The sequence below is a fragment of the Astyanax mexicanus genome, chromosome 4, assembly GCF_023375975.1.
Source record: "Astyanax mexicanus isolate ESR-SI-001 chromosome 4, AstMex3_surface, whole genome shotgun sequence".
NCBI classification, from domain to species: domain Eukaryota; kingdom Metazoa; phylum Chordata; class Actinopteri; order Characiformes; family Acestrorhamphidae; genus Astyanax; species Astyanax mexicanus.
The window spans coordinates 43,609,430-43,632,444 of record NC_064411.1 but is presented as its reverse complement, the minus strand read 5'-3'; the positions used below and the strand labels follow the sequence as shown (position 1 = coordinate 43,632,444).

Here is a 23,015-nt window from a genome sequence, read left to right as displayed (position 1 = left end):
CATGGATGAGTCGCTGCTCTTGAGCTTGGGCGGAGTAAAGGAAGCTACAGACACTACAGACAAAGCAGGTTTTGAGATGCACTGGGTCGCAGACGTGCCTTTACCAGATGTGGTGAACGACAGCTCCTCGGTTTCTAAGCCCACCGTGCCTCAGACGGTGAGTTAGGATGTTCCTCAGTGTTTGGTTTTGGCATGTATTCATGTATGGTTCAACAGAGGCTTGGCAGCAGCGGCCGTACTCCTTATCTGGGGCAGCAGTGTGAGGGAGGATGAGGGTGCGTGGAGTCAGGGAGCGTGGGAGAGAGAAGAGCCCTGAAAACAAGCAGCCGCAGTGCCAGGAAAGCCGTGCTGGCCTGTACCAGCAAGCTCAGGCCCCAGAGGATCTGTTGGTGCTTTCGTTGGCCTCTGGTCCAGCTCATGTCAGGACGTTTGCATGCCGGAGCTTTTCTGTCGCACTGTTGGGGTCAGGCTGTTTTGATTTTGTGGGAAAGGAAATGAAAGGTGTTATTGGCAGCTTGTGTCAATATGCATGCTTGATAGCAGGTCAACATGGCCACAATTGGCTGATTTGATGGAACATATTTGCATGTCAAAACAAGAGATGTTAGAATATTGTCGCTATTGTAAGGATTGAAAGGATCCACACTCTTATGTACACTGTATTTGAAAATTTGAACTTAGGAATAGAGAGATTTGGGAAATACTTTCTGTTAAATTTAGACAGAAAACTGAGATATTTTCAATCAGTATTAAGCCCTATCTGGATGGGATTAGTTTCCCAGGCGTTCCTGGGGTAATTTTACTCTTTTATGGGGGTCCTTTATGATTTTATTCCTGTTTGGAACAACCATGTATGTGTTTTTCTCAGACGTCCTCTGAGAAAATTACAGGTTGAATTACCTGTTGTTTTTTTCTTTGAACTCCTTGACCATCCAGTAATTTTATTCCCGTCCGGACACAATTCTCTGAATTTCGTCTCCTCATTTTGAATAAAATAGCTATTTGTCCACTGCCACGCACCGTAGTTACACTTCAGGCAAGCCTTTCCACAAAGATCCATGTAAACACAAAAGTGAGTGGAAATGGAGGAGCTACTGAAAGCGATGTCACAAGACAGAGAAAGCCAAAAAACTCACTGGTCCTCCTGTTTTTTCAATTGCAGCCCGGATGCAAGAGTTTTATCACTGAAGTGTGAAATAGTATGAAATTTTCACAGACGTCCCCCTGAGAAACTAATCCCACCCGGATAGGGCTATAGACAGAACCTGAATTAGGGTTTGTGTAGAAGTAGGCTGAAAGATGCAATGCCATACTACAGAACAGTACATTACATGGCTATTTAACTATAGGCATTCAAAATGCTGTTTAGAATAATTCTAAATTATGAACTATAAAACTTTTACAGTGTTTACAGTTTTATTATCAAGGAAGAAGGCAGTGATTTTACAATAGCACATTTCCTCACTACGTCAATTTCTAAGAAATTTTTGTACAAACAGCTTTCCAGGCATTTAGCACAGTAATGGTTGTTTAAGGGAATTCAGTGCGGAAGCTAAGAGTAAAATGTGTTGCATTAAATCAGACTGGAGGAGTTAAATTGGAGAACTGGTGCTAGTCACAGTGAATTATTCACTAGTGTGTCGTTAACTGAGTCAGTCTGTAAATGAATACTGCATGAAGAAGCTATTCCATGCAGTCAGATCACTTTTAACTCTTCATTCATTTCCTCCCAGTGCACCGTTAGCTTGAACTGAGACACTTGTGTGTGCTTTTCTGTGGGAACTGTCAATATTCATCTAGCGTGCGTAATAATGCAGCTTTGGGAAGAAAGCTCTTAAGCGTAAAATGACTGCATGATGACGGGCTCCTGTCTAACTGCGGATTTAAAGCAAGCATATAAGCTGCTTCTGTTGCTGTAGATTAAACCACAGCGGGAGGTCTCCAGACTGTTTAATTCTGGGGCACTGCTCATCATTTGGTACCGCTTTGTACCGCTTTCATCAACGGATGTTCAAGAACATTGAACACTGAACACACTAAAGTTTAGCAAAGATGTCTGTGAAGCTGATTCTGTGTGCATTTTTAGGGGGAATTTAACCAGTGGTTTCAGAATTGCGGTGTAATTGAATCATTAAGATTTTATGTGGTTTGATGTGAAATGGTCCTTTCTAGAGAAACTTGTAGAGTCTTTATTGTTCACAGTTATTTCCTGAAATGGTTACGAATAAGCTGCCTGATGCCCAAGAGACAGTTTTACCATAGTTTTATAACAAGTGTTTCCGCCAGGAGCGCCTCATCAACCTTGACTTCAGAATCCAAGATGTTTGATATCATATCAACAGCAGCAGTAGCAGTAGGTGAATGGATGTGTCCATATAGTCATGTTTCTGATTGACTATATGTAGATGAGTCCTGAGTTGTGTGTTAAACTTGATTGCAAAGCAAAGTATTGGATGTCTAGAAAGGCACTATACAAGTATAACCTTATTCATTATTTCAGGCTTGCAGTGGCAGCATGTCCAGTATGTAGCTAAAACACTGCTCACTATTATTGTATACCAGTATCTACATTACATATGCTTTTAAAGATGTCAGTTCTTTTTCCACATTTATTAATGCATTTTATCTAAACATTTCTGTAAATAATACCACATACACATATCTAGGGATTAAATAGAGAGTTGAGCTTTCAATCATTTGGTTTATATAAGCAACAAGCAGAGCTGAACTCCTGTACTGTGATTTAAACCAAATGTAAACGAATCCTAATACAGTTTTTCATGAAATCCACTAAAATATTTGATATGATAAATTGTGTAAGATGGCTGAACTCCCTAATACTCCCCATTCGTCAAAGATTCCATCATCATTTATTATTGCTCTCTGTACGTTTGTTTAATTTTCATTGGGCATGGCCTCCTTCTCTCACTCCTTGTTTTTTTTTTTGAAATCTAAAAACTTTACCTGGTATATTGATGCATTTACACTAAGCAGCAGATTACATTATAAACTTGAGTTCCTCACGTTAACATTTAATTTATTTAAATGTTTCTTTTTATAGAATAATTGATCTAAAGGACCAGAAATTGTACTTTTATGCTTTTACAAATATTTTATGTTTTAACTTGCTGCAAAACTTTAATCTGCCTTAAGCTTTCCACTGTACCTGTAGTTTCCACTATCCCACTATATTTATATTTCCTCAAATATGCAGCTCTGGAAAAAAAATAGACCACTTTAAAATTATGAGTTTCTTTGATTTTACCAAATTGAAAACCTCTGGATTATAATAAAGAGGAAGACGGATGATCACAAGCCATTAAACCGAGCTGAACTGCTTGAATTTTTCCACCAGGAGTGACATAAAGTTATCCAAAAGCAGTGTGTAAGACTGGTGGAGGAGAACATGCCAGAATGCATGAAAACCGTTATTAAAAACCAGGGTTACTCCACCAAATATAGATTTCTGAACTCTTAAAACTTTATAAAAAATTAACTTGTTTTCTTTGCATTATTTGAGGTCTGAAAGCTAATGTTTCCAGCTGTATATATAAAAAAGAAATCAGTAATGGACACCTACCAATTCAGACTGCACTTTAAATTAGTTAACATTTAGGAGGAAAAAAACACAGTGCATCCAACAAGAACGCAACCCTGTGAACATGAATACATTGTAACTCTTTATGCAGCAGACTTAATACTAAGAACCCCATTTAACATCAATTTAACAATATTTTTTTCACATTATGGTCACATTTATGAAAGAATAAGGTGTCTTATATCTTAATTAACCCTCCCATAATCCCATTAAGAGAGTTGCACAAGTAAATCAGAGGCACAGGCTTCATTCATAAAGTCTGCAACCAAACCAGCCCCCCCCCCCCCTCCCCGAATCCAATCCCCCATCATCTCCTCCTTTTATTTTTTCTCTGCCTCCCTGGGGGCGTCCGTGGCTGGGGGTGTCAGTTGTAGCGTGCTCCTTTGGGACCCCACAGCGTGCTTACTTTAACACTCGTATTGACTGAATGACTGACGAGGCTCTGGAGAGTCACCAGCCTTGGTTACTGTTTGAGTGTTTGGTCCACTGTCCACCCCTACCACAAACTGACCCCCTGGCCTCCACCCCAACCACCACATGACCCCTCCACGCCCCAAACTGTGCCTAATGCAGCGTGATGATGTGTCACTGCCAAGACCAAGATGCCACGCTCCATCTGCTGGGCCTGCCTTTGATCCTCCACCAAGCGTGTTTGATGGGACCTGACGCGAGGTCCCGCAAACTGCTGAATCAGGCCATGGACCCATCGCCGGACCACCAGAGTCCTAATGAGGTGCTTTTGTTTTGGTGTTGACGAGCGCGCATAACTCCCATTCATTGCTTGTTCAGTGCGAAGGAAAGAAAAAATGTTTGTCCAAAAAAAAAATGGTGATTGATCTAAAAGTGGAGACGTACGTGCATCAATTTAGGAATATTTTTTAAATTGATTGTTTTTAAAATATATACAATATTAAAATGTATAGCTAGTTTTAAATACAGAAATTAGGCTTACCCAGTTGACCATTTTCAACACATCAACTTTAAGACCTGATTGATCACTTGCTGCCTAATATAGCCAGATATAATTCACTTCACCAGTCAATGGTGCCACTGTTTGAACAATGTAGGCAATTTCTGGAATATATGTTTTATGTGAACATAGGCCCAATCCCATTTCCCTTTTCTACCCCTACCCCTTGTTTTCAAATGTAAAGGGGTGAAATCCTTCCCCTAAGAATTGGGACAACCCTTCATGCACTCAATACAGATAGAGCTATAGCAGTAGATCGCTGAAGTCCAGCAACGTAGCTGCTGGTTAAATAGTTTTTTAACTTTTGGGTAGGTGGTGCAGCAATTCATTATTAATGTCCATTCTTTAAATTCTCTGTGATGGGGAGCTGAAATGAGCTTTCATTAAATTAAAAAATCTTATTTTTCCGTTCCACCTTAAATGACATTCAAGGTGCAACAGGGAAGTTAGCTAGCTACCAGTGTTTTACTTTGTTTGCCATGAAGAAAATGGCCATAAAGCGTTGAAACTACACATTAAACTATGGTTATATAGTGATGATTGTAATTTTTAACAAGAAAAATACTCAGATCTTTGGTTTTCTTTGGTCGCTTGTTCTGTGATCTTGCCAGTGATTCTCATACCCCTCTGTTTGGAGTATGCCTCTGACAAATCTTAGTTTGATGGGCCATGTAGCCCTAACACCCTACCCCTCCAACCAGCACTTGCAAAACAGAGGGCTAGGGCTAAGTGGCAGGGCAAAGGGATGAAATGAGATTGAGCCAAAGTTTTGATAAGATTCTTTGAATTGAATTCGTAACTGATTAATAAAAGAAAGCAATAATTAAAAGCCATAATTCTTTATAATTAACTGCTTCAATCTTCTATGTGTGTGTGTGTGTGTGTGTGTGTGTGTGTAGGCTATGGATGTGGAGAGGACGGTCACAGCTGAGCTCCACAACCTGAAGCAGGAGCTGAGAGAGCGAGGCCATCCCCGACCACAGGACGAGGAACTGCTCAGTGCTCTTAAAGAACAGGTGAGAAACTTATCTTCACACATCTTCTCACAACCAACCCACACACACACACACACACACACACACACGCACTGTTGCTTTCGCAAGTACAAATCAGTGCACAGAAAATCTTTGTAACACTGTAACACAAGTCAGCCAATGCAGAATCACTAGTTTTAAATCGATGACATGTTCCATGAATAAAATAAATTTATTGAAATACAATAAAACATAAAAACAAAAAAATCTAGAATCTTCAATATTTTTAAGGTTTTGGTTATTTGTATTTCTTTAAATCGTGAGCAGTTTAGTTCTTTTCCCAATATTGTTTAAGGTGGGAGCCTCAAACTAAGGTACTAGGGTTCTAGGTTCAAGTCCCAATCTGTATGGAGCTTCAATGTTCTCCAAACTAAAAAATTGGAGATCAGATGAATTGATAAATCTGTGTATATATGTGTGTGCTCCAATATGTCTTGGCTCTCACTCTATCCTGAGTGTATTCTCCTATTGTCCACTGCAGTCCTTCTGGTGGAAGAGAGTGTAAAGGCTTTTTAGCTTCTAGAAAGATGTTATACAAGTGATAATTTTGTGAAATGTCAATAATAACAGAAAAAATAAGATGAATTTGCAGTATTAGCAGTAAGGATAGTATTATGGTAGCATAATAATAAATAAGTGTAGCTGATGCATCACTGCACTAACTAATCTAAGGGGTAGGGTTAATAACTCAAGCAGCTGCTGGGCCTCGAACACAGTGTGCTCTACAGGGAGTTCAGTACCTTTAATACGTGTGTGTGTGTGTGTGTGCAGGTTGCGAGACTAACACAGCGGGAGCAGGCTCTAACTCAGCGCCTAGAGACAGTGTGTGAGGAGAACACTGAGCTGAGGGACCGCGTGTCCTCGCTACACACACGCCTGGCCCTGCAGGAACAGCAGAGTCGCACACAGACCCAGCAGGTACAGTTTTCTGGTCTTATCAACACACACACACACACACACACACACACACACACCCTTCCAGTCACAGTAGTACTGTTTGTTTTTGAATGTGGCTCAGCTGCTTACACTTACCAATTATTTGGTTTCGAATAAATAACACAGATGTAGTTTCCCGCACTTGCGTGCTCTGCACTCTGAGACTTGAAATGCAGGATTCCATGCCTCCATGTGGAGCTATGTAAGGGTTTCTGTGTGCTTTGTTGGTTTGGAATCTGGTACTTCAAGATTTCTGCTCCTTGCACACTTTCAGTGATACCCAAAATTAACTCAATGATGAAAAAAACATGTTTTAAAAGGATTTTAACAAGTTTTTGACCTTTGTCAAGCACTACAATACAGAGTTACACTTACAAACACAACTTAAAACTTTACTGTGCAGAACAGTTAACACGTCCAGAACCAGAGTTGACTTCTCTGTGCTTGGAGGCATCTGAGATGGACCATCACTCAATGGAAACATGTACTATGGTCAGACAAGTCAATGTTCCAGGACTTTTTTTGAAAGAAATAGGTGATGTGTGCCTGTACCAAGGAAAAATAGAACCATCCAGACTGTTATCAGCAGCAAGTTGTATCAGTTGTATCAGTAAACTTCCTTATTGGCAGTATTAAGATAGAAATGTGTAGCTCTGGAAAAAAAGAGAGAGATTTATGGGTATATGTGTAAAAAATGAAAATAAACAATGTCCTTTATTTTATAAACTACAAACAACATTTCTCCCAAATTCCAACTAAAATATTGTCATTTAGAGCATTTATTTGCATAAAATAAGAAATGACTAAAATGACAAAAAAGATACAGAGCTTTCAGACCACAAATAATGCTAAGAAAACACTGTCATATTAATTAAGTCTTAGGAGTTTAGAAACCCCGGTTTTTAATTACAGTTTTCATGCATCTTGGCATTTTCTCCTCCACCAGTCTTACAAATTGCTTTTGGATAACTTTATCCCACTCCTGGTGCAAAAATTAATGCAGTTCAGTTTGATTTGATGGCTTGTGATCATCCATCTTCCTCTTGATTATATTCCAGAGGTATCCAGTTTGGTAAAATCAACGAAAATCGTAATTTTTAAGTGGTCTCTAATTTTTTTCACATATTCTCCTGGGAGGCAATGCAAAACTACATGCTGCACTCATTACAAAGGTGTTAAATTATATCTGTAAAATACTGAGATCCAGTGTAATGGTACACAACTTTTTTTTAAGTTGTCTGTGCTCATGTATGTACATTTGTGTGTACATGTGTGTGAGTAGTTGACAGAGGCATGGCAGGAGGTTGAGACGGCACGGTGTAGATCTCAGGAGCTTCAGGCTCAGATGGAGGAGCTGCAGGAGGAGGTGTCCCTCCAGCACAGTGACCACGGGGACACGTCACTGCTGTCTGAAATGGAGCACAGTCTGGATGCCATGGGCTGGAGCCAAGAAAAGGAGCAGGTGAGTGACCTGGATACAGCAGCCCATCACTCTCTCTCTTAGTAACCTGAGAAGAGCAGGCTGAGAGAATGTTGTGCATTAAAGTCTATTTATTCACACTGGCTGTGTCAGTTAGCTTTGCCTGGACTTCGGTATAATACTATAGATACCCTTTTTATTTAATAAAATAATGTATTGTTTAGATTTCTCCTTCAACTTTGCAGTTTTTTGAAGTGAAACATGAAACATGACTAGTTCTTAGACAGGTTCCTAGACTAGTCTTCTGGAATGATGGAGCTCCATTGAGTACTATTGGGATGAGTTGAGGAGTTATGAGATGGGGGCATGATAAAACATACATAAAAGCATTCATTTTATACTCCAAAGCTGAATTTGGGTTTTGCTTAGTTTTCGTCAAATGTTTACTGTATTGTTACAGTGCCTGTTAAATAGTTAATAATCTATAATATATAATCTAATATTCTATAATAATCTATGTGGTCTAAGACGCTGCCACTATGATCGGGAGATCGCTGGTTCGAATCCTGTTCATGTAGCTTGCCATCAACTGCCGGAGCCCTGAGTGAGCACAATTGGCCTTGCTCTCTCTGGGTGGGTAGATGGCGCTCTCTCTCAAAGGGTGATGTCGCTTAGCACAAGGCATCTGTGACCTGATGTATTGAAACCGAGTCCCTGTACTTTCCTCCGAGTGCACTGTGATGCTACTCTCTAATGCTGCATCAGCAGCAGTTCAAAAAGAGGCAGTGGCTGACTTTACATGTGCTAGTCTTCACCCTCCTGGTGTTGGGGCATCACTAGTGACAGGTGGAGTCCTAATGGGTGGGTTGGGTAATTGGCCTTGTAAATTGGGAAGAAAATGGGATAAAAAAAAAATATTTAGGAAAAAAAAAAATATATATATATATATATAAATAATCTACAATAAACTATAAACATACACTAACCTATGTTAGTGTATAGGTCCACTCTATTGGTATATACATTTAAACACTGCCCATCAGTTGCAACTCACCTCAATCCCAGTTATGATTGGTCAGTATCAGTATATAGGATTGTTGTTGTCAGTATTATTATTTCAGTGGTGGTAGGCCTCTCACAATAATTACAATATCGATTTATTGTACAGTAAATGAACTTTTTTTGATAATTTTTGATAATCGTGGTATTGTATATTGTGTTTATTTGTATGTTTGTTCACATATATAACAGTGAACAGTATTTTAGCTAGTCATCCTTTAATAACTGTGACTCCATACACACGGTGTAGACTAAAGTAGGTGAGGAAATAAGTATATGATTTCCTAGGTAATTAGAATAAATGTTTATTAAAATTTTTGCTGTCTTTAAAAAGTGTAATTGCTTTTTTATGCCATTCTGTTATCATTTATCAGTGACATTTAATAGTCTTAAAAATTTAAAAATATTGTGTATTGCAATAATTTCTGGGACAATATATATCGTCCACAAAGAATTCTTATTGTGACAGGCCTGAGGGGTGGTTGCTAAGTGCAATCAAATCCTCACAGCAAAAAAACCAAACTGCTCTAAACCTAAAGTCCAGTAGAACGCCTTCTCTGGACAGTAAATACTAATAATAAACAAAAGCAGGATAAAATGTCATATAGCAGACATAATTTATCGAAAAAGTGACAATAATTTGTGAAATGAACTGATAGAATCTCTGTCGTAGACTTAAAAGGCTGTGATCTATATATTTTTGCTGTGGAACATTCTGTATCTGTCCTCATTTTCAGACAGTTGTTCAGGAAAAACACTTGCTATGGCTTATGACTATGGGCTAAGAGATGATGTCATGCCTCGCCTTGAAAACAGCTCTGTTTATTGTAATGACAAAAAAAAAGCGTTCTCATCTTATGGATAATAAACAGAAACGCCCACAATCAACAGCTTAATCATTCTCACCTTATTATTTATTCAGTGGCTTGAGCAATGTTTCCGTTGCTGGGAGCATTTCAGTAACGTGAGTTTATTGTTTTTGCCGAGCCCTTTTTGATAAGGCTATCGCCTTGTGTTGCGTTTCGATTAATGTCTAACTGAAGCAGGGAGTACTTAAGCCTTTTAATGGAAAAAAAAATAAGGTCCTTCCTCAACACTTGAGTCATGAGGGACTTTTACAACAATCTGTTTAGCAACTCGTGCCTACCTCAAACTGCATGTGGCCGTGAGTCATCGTGAACTATGTATAGTGTTGTGGCTTTTACCACAGAAAATGTGTTGCTGAAGTTGACAGACAGCAGTTGCTAGTTTCTTCTTTTTGGGAGGAAATGCACTTACTATTTGTTGTACATAACTGTGACTACACACATTACACACAGTTACACTAAGCAATACATAAAAAACAACATATTTTAGTGGTAAAATTGCATTCCTGAATTTATACAAGTACTTAACACTAGAATAGAATCAAAATCTCAACTCAACCTAGCGGTCACACAAGCTTTTGGGGGAACACAGAGTTCACATTTTACAGTTCTTGGGAAATGTATATCGGAAAAGGACCAAATGGTGCTGGCCGTGTTATTGCAATCGGCTGACACTACTTTTGCAAGTAGCCTCACTACTTAAAAATGCATTGGTTTAAGCTCATTTGAATAAATCTATTTCATTTAATCTGTTAATTAAAAAAAAAAGTGTTTAAAGCTGGGAACAGTCAATGTAAGTACCAGTCAGCTAAATATATGTGAAAGCAAATGTAAAACCAAACAAACATGAAAAAAAATGTAAAACCTACTGCCGTGCCAATATTACACGTTATAGCACTCCCTGTCACGTATTATTGCCTAAATGTGATGTTTATTTGTAATTGAATGTTTGTTTGTTTGGTTTCACATATGCTTTCACATTTATTTAGCTGAGTGGTCCTTACATAGATTCACAGCTTTAAACCCTCTTTTTTTTAAATAAACAGAGTGAATAAAACAATAGATTTATGAAACTGACTATACAACAACAATAGATTTATTAAACAGAAGTATTAAAAATGTATTCAAACCGATTTATTAAACAATAGATTTATTAAACGGATTATACCACAGTTCTATTATCGATGTTTATTGAAAGATTTTGAGTTAAAAAGAACGAGAAAATACTAGAAAATCTGTTTGGTTATAGAAACGAGTTAAAAAGTTCCATTGCTGCTCTATTTGTAGCTGCGCTGTTTGGCTTGTAAGTGCTGCATCGTTGCTAGTTTACCTGTTATGTTGCGGAGAAATACATGAAGAGCTTCGGTTACAGTGCATTACCAGCTGATAATGGCACTCATAGAACACCTCTCAGCCAATTATATTGCAGGGTCTGAACTAATTGTGGTATAATTGGTATAATTGTAAAGTTATATCTGGGCTTCTAGTCTCTCTGTATGTTTTAATATCGGCATCAGCATTTACACTCGTGTGATATCAGATATAAGCATCGGCCCAGAACTCTCACTTCAGTGCGTCCCTAATTATAAATATACAACTATTTATGTCAGACATCTAAACTTGTGTGCAGGTCACACAGGACGTGAGCACCATCCTGGACATGCTGCTTCCTGGGTCCCTCAGTTCAGGCTCTCTCTGCAATCAAGAGGACAGTCTGAAAGGCATGCTGGGACAGCTGAAGAGTGTGGTGGAAAGTATAGCGCAGGGGCAGACACTACAGGTGGGCTTTGTGGCTGAACCATGCACACACACACACACACACACATACGCACACACGTATTCAAACAACAACGTGAACAATGACTGACCCCTTTTCCCTACTGCCCTTTCACTAAATGTCGGAAACCTGACTCCCCGCCTGCAGGACATTTACTGTACCACCTTCTCACATTGCAGCTGGATGGATACAGTGCAGCAGGGATTTGCTGCATAAAACATCTCTGTATTGTCTTTAATCCTTGCTCTGTTTGTTATGGGTGGGTTGAAAATTACCCAGCACTATGTTTAACAGCAGACAAAAAACTCTTAAATTATTGTTTTTGATATTTAATGAGCTTTTCTCGAATGACCCCAAATTTTAGAGACAGTAAAAGATAGTCTTGGTTCATACTTTTCGGAAAGAAAAAGCTTTTATTGTATCCTGATTGATTTACTGATTTTCCCGAATTTTAATCTGACAGTTTTTTCTTTACATTTCTTTCTTTTCTTTATGCTGAGTCTCTTACATTGATTTTATTATTTTTTTTAATTCTCTTTTTCTTCTCTTTAAAGTTTTTGTCAGACAGCAACAATAGGCTAAATCACAATCTCAAGTTCCTATGAAATAATTGTCTGTAATTTCAGTTTCACAGTTTCATAAGCCCTATCCAGACAAGATTAGTTTCTCAGGGGTTCCTGGGGTGATTTTCTCTTTTCTGTGATTTTATTCCCATCCAGGACAATGATGTATGTGTTTAATTATTAGACGTCCTCTGAGAAAATTACAGGCTGAATTACCTGCTGTTTTTTTGTTTGTTTGTTTTTTGTTTTTCTGAACTCTGTGGTCCTCCGGTAATTTTATTCCTGTCCAGAAGCACATCTCTGAGTTTTGTTACCTTATGTTTAATTAAATAACTATTTGTCCACTGCTATGCACCGTAATTACACTTTTGGTGCACGTTTCCACGGAGATCCTTGTAAACACACACGAGTGGAAATGGAGGAGCTACTGAACTTGATGTCATGTGACCGAGAAAGCCTAAAAACTTACTGTTCCTCCTGTTTTTTTCAATTGCAGTCCGGATGCAAAAGTTTTATCACTAGGTAGAAGTGTGAAATATTTTTCACAGACGTCCCCCTGAGAAACGAATCCCGTCCAGATAGGGCTTTAATGTACACTATATGGACAAAAGTATTGGGACACCTAATCATTCCAGTTCAGCATTTTATATCATGTTTTTACTGTTCAGGGAAGAAGGCTTTCTGCTAGAATGTTTAGCAGTTATATGAGGGTTTGATTGCCTTCAGCAACAAAAGCTTTAGTTAGGTCAGGGTCCTGGATGAACACCACCTTATCCCTAACCCAAAAGTATATGGATAGAGCATGGTATTAGGCTTGGTGCAAATAGGTTCATATTCATCTGCTCCACAGGGTCCTATGCTGTTGGCAATACTTCGCTGTCTCAGTACAGGGATTAGGCAAGTTAAGTGTATGCATTTGCACATCTGTGTCAGCAGTGGGTGCAACTTAGCTGAAGTAGCTGAATGCATTCATTAGAACACTTGGACATGTTGCGCATATAATAAGTGGGACATGCGTCAGCATTCTCTGTTGCTGTTTGCTCTGTTCATGTTCCACACACTTGCCAAAAGCATGGCTTACAGGCAGCGGGCTGGAAAACTAGCTTAATGAGAGCGAGTGAGGGAAAGAGGGAGGGAGAGAGGATAGAAAGCCATTCATTCATATCTGTGTTACCTGAGCTCAAACCCGCACACATCAGACCCCTCCCTGTGCCCCCAAACAAAGGGTCCACCTCACATCGCCCCGGTCCCTGTGATACTAACGGCAGGTATCTGTGTTTCTCTGTGTCTCCAGGAGCTGAAGAAGCCCATTGTAGGAGAAGAGAGCGCGCAGTGTGAGAAGACGAGCTGGATACTGGAGCTGCGTGATCAGGTGACGATGGCTTGTGTGACACTTTGGCTGGTGGCTTTTGACAGAGGCTTTTTTTTTTACTTTACAAAAATCCCAGAGATGCAATGGGAACACTGCAAAAATTCCGGGACTGAGATTGCAGTCAAAATTGAGAAGCCACATTTGCAAAATAAAGTTTGCACAGTGTTTTTAACAAGATATTTAATTTATGCAGTTCTAAAGTATAAATGAATAGAATTTAAAAAAATCGAAATCTAAAAGAAATGCAAAAAAATTGTAAATAAGGAAAAATAAAGCATAATTTGGGAGAAAATAAAATGGATTACATTAGGCCCTGTATTAAACAAACTTAAATAAAGAACACAAATTGAATCCCTATATTTAAACCAGGTGAATTTCAGGACTGAGATTAGGAATGAGATTGAGAAGTATCTGGCACAATTTTTGCACAAGTTTTTTTTAACATCACATGAAAGCAGTCCTAAAGAAAAATCTGTAAAATTAAAACAAAGACATAAAAAAAATCCAAAAGAGAATAAGAATAAGAGAAAAATTCAATGAAAAAATTTAAAATGCATTGTATTTTTTTATTTATATGGATGTCATTAGATATTTAAACAAACAAAAACACTGTAAACAAAATAGTTTATCCCATTTAGGGGTGCGTGATGATATTGGAATTAAATTGATATTGGCTCATAATTTTTTTAATCATTTAGCAGCATCTGTCAATTTGGCGATTTTCAAACTTGTTCTTGCTGATATATTTATTGTATGCGGAAAAACAAACAAGTGACACTGGCAGCACTGCTACAATTCCCATAATACTGGCCAAGCTACTGTTAAATCTATTCATTTGTGCTAGTTTGTATTTATTTTTATTAGTTTTTAAGCTATAAAGCTATGCCGGCTGTCTAGTCTCTCTGTAAATTATACATTTGTTACATCGAATATAGTCATCAGCCTAGAATTCCTACATCTGTGCATCCCTAATCCCCATGTACAAATGTTTTGTCCCTTATATTTACATTTATTAACCCTTTCGAGCCTGAACCATCAAATTCCAGTTCTAGTGGATTTGAAAATTTTATTTATGTATTTCATTCTTATTTATTCATTTAATTATTGTTATTAATGTCATCAATTTACAGATTACACATTTCAGAGGTCTCAAATATGTATCAGTTATGATATACTTGATAAACACTTGATAGAAAAAAGGGGAAAAGTAACCAGTTGAAAATAGCATTTTATTTTGTCTTGTTTTGTCTTGAGCTTATCCTGGACACATTTCTGTTTTAAATTTACCCTACATCTAACCCTAATACTGTAGATAATCTGGTTTCACTACTTAGTTTAATAAAGTAACAATAGCTATAAAAAAAACAACATAAAAATACTGTAGTTTGTGACCAAATTGATCATTATAAGGTGCCACCTTGTGGACACATCTGTAAAAATCATAAAAGTCTTTTAATTTCACAGGTTTTACACACCAGAAAAGCCTTGGGTTGAGTTTGTTGACATCTCATTTGTTCACATAGTTAACCTGCTGCATCCTGATCTATTAAACTGCTTTCCATGTGTTGCTGTTGGTGCAATTACAATAACAGATTTCCTTCCTCCCCTTTCTGTCTCAGAATGAACGGCTTCTAGAAGAGATTGCTGAACTCAGACTGAAAGCAGACAGCAGGCTGGATGAAGAGATTGTCCAGCGGGCTATAAAGGACAGAGACGATGCAATAGCGAAGTACGTATCAGACTCACACTCTGACATGGCAGACCAAAGGCAGTCTGTTTATTTAAGCAGATAGAAGCCTGATCTACTGTATAAAACATTAAAACTCCTTGGCACTGAGTGCTTTATTGGGTTAAGATACTGACACCACGGCCTGAGGATCACAAGTTGGAACCCTGGGTCGTGCTGTTTCGTCATCAGCAGCCATTAGAGCCCAAGAAAGAGGATAGTTGACCTTGTTCTATCAGGGTCATCAATGGATCAATGGTGCTATCTCCTCCCCCCATCTCTCCCAGTGGCAGTGATGGTGGCAGGCACAGGGATCTGTGAGCTGATGTATCAGAACTGGGGATCTGGAGCTTTCTTCTGAGTGCCTAGTGAAGTCATGTATAGGAAGAGGCATACACTTGTCCTTACTCTCCTAATGTCAAGAGCATTGCTAGTGAGTGAAACATCTCCAAAGTTCTCCTCATGGAAGTCTAATACTATTAATAGTAACTATCCAACACCTGGTTTGGTTAGTCAGTGATGTTAAATCAGGTGGGCTAGGTCGTTCAGCGCAAACTGTGACAACATTCCCTTTCTCGAGCACCGCTGCTGTGAAATGTCCTCCGTCGATGACGAATGACAGGGGTCGGCAATAGGCTGCCTGCGGTCCAGATGCGGCCCACAAGCATTAAACATCTGGCCCGTGAGGTTGTTTGAACTATAATGAACCATATTGAAAAAAAAATAAAATAAAATAAAATGCTTCTCTGGTGAGCTTTTGTTTACACACCTTCCCTGTCTCTCTGTCGCGCTTGGTTTCCGCCTGTTCTCGTTTTTCCACCCGTTCTTGGCCTCCCTTTCTCGTTATAAGGGTGTTTTTTTCCCAGTCGTGTCCCAATTCACTAGCCGGGGCAGCGGTAGTGTATTGGACCGCAACCCTTACGACACGGGTTTGATCCCACATGAGGAGCGGTGTGTTTATTTATTTTTTATTTTTCCTTTCTGCTTGGGTTTACATGATTTAAGATCAACTGTTCTGCTATTGGGTTCAACAACCCTCTGGGCTGGAGAGCTACTAAACTGGAACCACGGTTGTAATAAGCCCAAACGGAACAGGTTCAAGAACCATAGTTCTTTTGGAAGGAAATGCGCTAGTTCTTTCTTTTTAAAATTCTTGATTCTTTTTATTGCTTCTGTTTTAATGTGTGTTTTACAGTACACTACTCTTATTGCTGAGAGACATGATTTATGATCATTAATCAATGAATGATCAATTTAGGCATGTATAATGTAATTCGGTGCCTAAAACTTGTGCACAGTATGGTACACATTTTAAGATATCTGCTTAAGTATTGTTTTTCTACTTGAAAATGTAAAGGGAGCTTTGTTTGTGATTTTTGTGTTTTTATTCTGTTCTTCACAGGAAAACAGCGGTGGAGGCAGAATTGGTGAGAAGTAAAAATGATATAATGTGTCTGAACAACCAGCTGCTGGAGGCCATCCAGCGCAAACTGGAGCTGTCCCAGGAACTGGAGGCCTGGCAGGTGAGTCACACTGGGGGATCTTTTAGGGGGAGGGTAATAAGCCCCTCCACGTTTGTTCACATACTTAAGTTCAAAGTGTGGGGTCAAGGTCAATTTCACACTAGAACGTCATGTTTCCTGTAGGATCATGAACTAAACTTAAGACTTTTCAGTTTTAACCCATTCAGACCTACTTCTAGGACATCATTTTCTTGCAAGACTTTGTGTTTTATGTTATATTGTCAGTTTTGAAACTCAGATATTTCCAGTTACCAAATGTACAAATACAGCTCTGGAAAAAAATTAAGACCACTTCAGTTTCTGTATCAGTTTCTCTGATTTTGCTATTTATAGGTATGTGTTTGAGTAAAATGAACATTGTTGTTTTATTCTATAAACTACTGACAGCATTTCTTCCAAATTCCAAATATAAATATAGTCATTTAGAGCATTTATTTGTAGAAAATGAGAAATGGCTGAAATAACAAAAGAAAACAAGATGCAGAGCTTACAGACCTGAAATAGTGCAAAGAAAACAAGTTCATATTTATAAAGTTTTAAGAGTTCACTAATCAATATTTGCTGGAATAATAAATAAATTTGCTGGTGTTTAATCACAGTTTTCATGCATCTTAGCATGTTCTCCTCCACCAGTCTTACACACTGCTTTTGCTTTATGCCACTCCTGGTGTAAAAATTCAAGCAGTTCAGTTTGGTTTGATGGCTTGTGATCATTTATCTTCCTCTTGATTATATTCCAGAGGTTTTCAAATTGGTAAAATCAAAGAAACTCATAAGCTCTTAAACAAAAAGTTTGCACTGTTCTCATTCTGCATGTTGTTTTTTTTCTACCAGAGGAAGATTCTATGGCCCGATATAATTTATTTAATCTAATCTTTTAAGACATTATTAACGTCATGATGTGCTGAATTATTGATTTCTAAATATATCAGTTGAAAAAAAAATATATATATATATATATATATATATATCACAAACTGCATAATCACTACATAATCATTATCATCTAATTTGTATTTTATTAATTATTACAAACCTCAAACTGCTTTATCTGCTGCCTTCATTATCTTGTATATTTGGGTAGTTATTTATATAACAGTTTTGATGGGTTGATAGTTGATGATCTTTCTCTCCATTGTTCCAATATGGCATTAAGGTACTAAAATGTGCTCTGCTGTCTCCCCCAAGTGGCTGCATTACAAACATCTCAAAGATTCCACATCAAAGTTTCTTACATATACACAGTAGTTGTTTGCTATATGGTTATTTTCAAAATTGTTACATATTTAATTTTATTTTATGCTTTAATCTAAATATTATTAAGCTTTGACTGTTTTGTAAATTGTATTGAGAAAGTAATTGGTTTATTAGTGATGGACAGATTCCTTCTCCCTGTTAGTAAACAATGCAGTTAAAACTGTATAAGGCAAAGCTGTTGCTGCTAATACTTCAGTTAATTGTGATGATTAAGATGAGATAATTTTGTCATTGTAGAGTGTACAACGAAATTGAGCAGCAATCCCAAGTGCTTAAGACGTACAGTGAATAACAAGAATTAAAGAAAAACTATAACACAGAGGATGTAAGAAAATATATACAATATAAGTACAGATCACTGCACAGGCCATGAGAAGCTTAGGAGAATTGTAGAATGAATAAATACAGCTCTGAAAAGAAATAAGATTTTCTTTGATTTTATCAAATTGAAAACCTCTGGAATATAATCAAAAGTAGGATGGATGACCACAAGCCATTAAACCAAACTGAACTGCTTGAATTTTTGCACCATAAGTAAAGGCATAAAGTTATCCAAAAGCAGTGTGTAAGACTGGTGGAGGAGAACATGCCAAGATGCATGAAAACTGTGATTAAAACTAGGGTTATTCCACCAAATATTGATTTCTGAACTATTAAAACTTTATGAATATGAACTTGTTTTCTTTGTATTATTTAAGTTTTTTTATTTCAGCCATTTCTTTTTTTTTGCAAATAAATGCTGTAAATTACAATATTTTTATTTTGAATTTGGGAGAAATGTTGTCCGTAGTTTATAGAATAAAACAGCAATGTTCATTTTACTCAAACATATACATACCTATCAATAGCAAAATCAGAAAAAAAAATTCTGAAACTGAAGTGGTCTCTTAATTTTTTTTTTTCCAGAGCTGTATGTAGAAGGTGTGCATAGTGCTTTGAAAGTCTTTTTTTTACGATTGTGCATTACAAATATTGTTCACTCCCGTTCAGTTTTCACCATGCCCAACTAACACCTAGCAACCACTTAGTAAAACCATATCAACCAGTGGGAACCCTTCATTTTTAACTTCTCTAGTTATCTGTGTTGTTTTATAGCTCTAGCCTAAAATACAAAACACATACTAATCTAGTCTTTTAATCTCTTTGAAATCTAATCTAATGTTTGTTTGTTTGTGTGTGTCACTTCTAAAGGATGACATCCAGATCATCATAAACCAGCAGCTGAAGAGCCAGCATCAGACCGAGCAGCAGTCTGAAAAGAAGAGGCCCGGAGTCGGACGCATTTCTTTCCTCCGCAAGTCCAGAAAACCATCCGTCTCGCCGCCCTGCGTACCAGAGATCACCTCAGCACCCAACCACTCGCCATGGAAAGACTGGCTCAAACTGGGCAAATAATTTCACAGCTTTTACACAGCACTTGGAATGGACAAGCATCAGCTGCACAGACAGCAGTGCTGACCGGCTGACCTGCACCGCTCTGAGACCAAGAGGGTCGGACACTCGACATAGAGAAGAGATGAAAGAAAGCCATAGTGAAGACCAGCGTGCTTCTAACACCAATATCACCAGAATCACCTGTGTAATCCAGTCTCCACGGACAAAGACTGATATTGTAGATTCAGCTTAATTCACCAGCAAGATCAAATACACGGCTCCATAGAACCACCGAATTTAAGCCTGATTCTGTGGGCCGATTCAAACTAAGAGCACTTCGATCAAATATGCTTACCAGTTTGTAGATTTATTCATTCATTCATTTTATTTATTCAGTTGTTCACTGCTCACTTGTTGAAACACATTAAGAGTAAAATGTTTAAATAAAGAGATACATTATAATATAGTTTCCACACATTGTTAATATCTAAAACAGGTACTTCCTTAAGAGGAAGCATTCTGGAAATGAATTTAGTTTTTATTGCAGTTGTTTTAATTAGGGGTGGGCAATATGATAGAAATACTGCATCATGATTCAATTAAAGAAATTTTGTATTTTACAATACAACATATTTTTTACAATATTTGGACAAACTGGGAGAATACATTATAGATTAAGAGCAGATTCCTAAAAATTAAAATATACAACACTAATCCAAAAATAATTACAATAACTACACTCTATGAATTAAAATGGTTTGATCAATTGATCTGTGTTTTTTAGGCATTGACTATATCCCCAATATACATTTAGAAAAGTCTGTGTATCACGATAACACAATACTTTTATTGCAACAACTGCTATAAAATGTTGTCATATTTGCCCAGCCCTAGTTTCACTTTTATCCAGTTTACTGCTAAATAACTCAAATTGAGTTGATGGTATTAAAGCATATAATAGAACAAAAACACTATAGATTTATGACCCACATCCATCATTTAGATGTGTATGATGTTTGGGACTCTTGTCATAATGAAATACCTACATGTTTCAGTATTTTTGTGCCAAGTTGTAGTGTTGTGTTGTTCAGTTTGTTTGTAGAATTTTGTAGAAATATTTTATCACACTATGTAATTAAATACATTAAAACGGTATGAAATTTCCTAAATCATTCTGGACTACGCAACATTTTGAATTTACAGGAAAATAACATCCGAACCAGGCTCAATCCTTTTTCAAGACACTGATCTGAAATATTTATTAAGAGTTATGAGGAGTTATGAATTATGAATTATGAATGAATATTCCACGAGGAGAAGTAGCACAAAACCTTTATATCTAAGTTTATTTAAGGTTATCTGGATGTTGTCTGTGACTGGAATGTAGGGATGCACCTATGATGTGGGATTATGGGTCACCAATGCCAAAATCCAGTATTTTTCATGTACATTAGGATTGCATCTACCTGAATTTGCTAAACAGATTTATAAAATATAACAAATTTCAGTTATATCTGAAATCTTGACTCATGATAAAGCTTTATAAGCCATTGTTTTTTTATTCTGATTACCACACTATTGTGCATAACTACTGGATTTGGAGCTCTGTACTAGAAGAAATACCTACTGTCTTTGTCTAAGCCTGAAAATGAATGAAGCCCTATAATGTTTATACCTTATTTAGTATTAGTTCTTATATAATTATTTTTGAGGAGTAATTTGATATCTGTATGTTAATAAATATACTTGTAAATGCATGTTTTTTTTTGTATTCACTGCTGAAAAGCAAAAATGTATATGCCTTATGAAATAAAAAAAAGAAATAATAAAAATATTTTTTGTACCATTAAAAAAATTGTGTGGATGTTTGTTTACAAGACCAGATGTTTCTTACCCAGGCTGTCTGCAGATCCTTAAAAAGTCTTTCAAATTAATTTAGCTAATAATTTGGCTTTAAACGTCATTGAATCCTTATTCCACGGGTCTTGCAAAATCATTGAAAGGTTACTTCAGTTCAAAGGTAATTCCGTTCCAAATGTGAAACGCATATAATATATAGATGTATTACACACATAGTGATCTATTTAAGCGTTTATTTCTTGTATTGTTGTTGATTATGGCTTAGAGCCAATGAAAACACAAAAATGGGGAGGGAAGCATGAAGTGCTGCAAGATTTTGTGGGAAAACACTACTATGGCGTCACATTAATGTCGAAAGTCGAGGGCGCAAAAATACCAGGTGAAAAAAATTAACCAGTGTGTTTTAACATTTTGCATGTGTAAATTAACTTCTCGTGAGCACAAATGTGAAACTAGCGAGCAAAAAATTGGGAATTGTGTGCGCGCGGAAGAAAATGTTGCTCTGGAGCTTCATTTTTCTCCTCTCGGGTGCTTTTTTTCCTATGAATTACCTGCAGCAGCCGTTTGTGCTCGACTTAGTGTTTTGCGCTAGAGTTTTGAAAGGGGTGGTTTTGACAGTTTGGGGTCGAAGTCAGGGTCACCCTCCTCAGCGAAAGCTATTGGCTGATATCTCCAGGGTTCGTGACGGACCGCCTACCTCCACGAGCCGGAGGAGGGCGGAGACAGAAGGACGGCAGGAGCGATCGCTCCAGGCGAGAGACGGTCGCTACAGGTGAGAACCCGGGCAGACAGAGTGTGTCGCTCTGGGCAGTAAACCCGGGCAGACAGAGCAGGTCGCTCCGGGCACTAAACTCAGGCGCGCCGGAGAGCGGGCTGTTTGGATGTTAGCATAGCCAGCAAGCTAACTCTCCTGCCGTCTCTCTTTCCCTGCCCTCCTCCGGCTCGTGGAGGTAGGCGGTCCGTCACGAACCCTGGAGATATAAGACAATTGCGTTCGTAATTATTTTTTTTCACGTGGCGCCCTCGACTTTTGGCATTAATGTGACGCCATATACTACACTGACTTTACACTTTATATAACACAGTGGATCAACACAAGCAGATCACATGTCTCTCCCAACCATCACTGACTGTAGAAACTTCACACTAGACCTCAAGCAGTTTGGACTGTGTGTCTCTCCAGGTTCCTTGAGATTTTGGGATATGAACCACACCTCAATTTCCCGAGCTCCTCCCCCTGGTTCTATATAATATCTCCCAGGTGCTCCTCACCTTCATGACTTTTGACCTCGCACCCGCCTCCAACCCATCACCACCCTCATCTTCATCACTCACCCAGCTGCGGGGGGGAACTGCCTGATGAGGGGAATAAGGGAGCCCGAAAATAAGGTATATATTTTTTTCTGGTTTCTGCTGCCTCCCACCCCCACCTTACCACCCCCCCCCCCCCCTACATTTAGGGGGGCATTTAAAAAAAATGAATAATGACAATAGTACGATTCAGTTTTAGACATTTATTTGGCCTACTGTGGGGAAAGTACAGTAGGGACCAATCAGGAATATTTTCATCACACGCTCGCACAGATTATCGTGATGATAGAGCCGATGCTGCAACAGAATTCACGGAGAAAGGTGTCGATCCATGAAAAGACAGCACTCAGTCCATCCAGAAGGGCTTCA

General features: G+C 38.1%; 1 protein-coding gene across 1 annotated transcript in view; it reads left to right on the top strand.

The window, feature by feature from the left end:
- Positions 1-21,330, top strand: part of si:ch211-235m3.5 (BICD family-like cargo adapter 1) — a 32,931-nt gene extending 11,601 nt beyond the window's left edge. Inside the window, exons 3-10 of the mRNA XM_022679075.2 lie at positions 5,468-5,584; positions 6,374-6,520; positions 7,821-8,000; positions 11,514-11,663; positions 13,518-13,595; positions 15,215-15,324; positions 16,724-16,844; positions 19,293-21,330. Of these exons, the coding sequence (XP_022534796.2) occupies positions 5,468-5,584; positions 6,374-6,520; positions 7,821-8,000; positions 11,514-11,663; positions 13,518-13,595; positions 15,215-15,324; positions 16,724-16,844; positions 19,293-19,496 (1,107 nt within the window). The 3' untranslated portion in view covers positions 19,497-21,330. The remainder of the gene's footprint in view (positions 1-5,467; positions 5,585-6,373; positions 6,521-7,820; positions 8,001-11,513; positions 11,664-13,517; positions 13,596-15,214; positions 15,325-16,723; positions 16,845-19,292) is intronic.
- Positions 21,331-23,015: the final 1,685 nt, after the last annotated feature.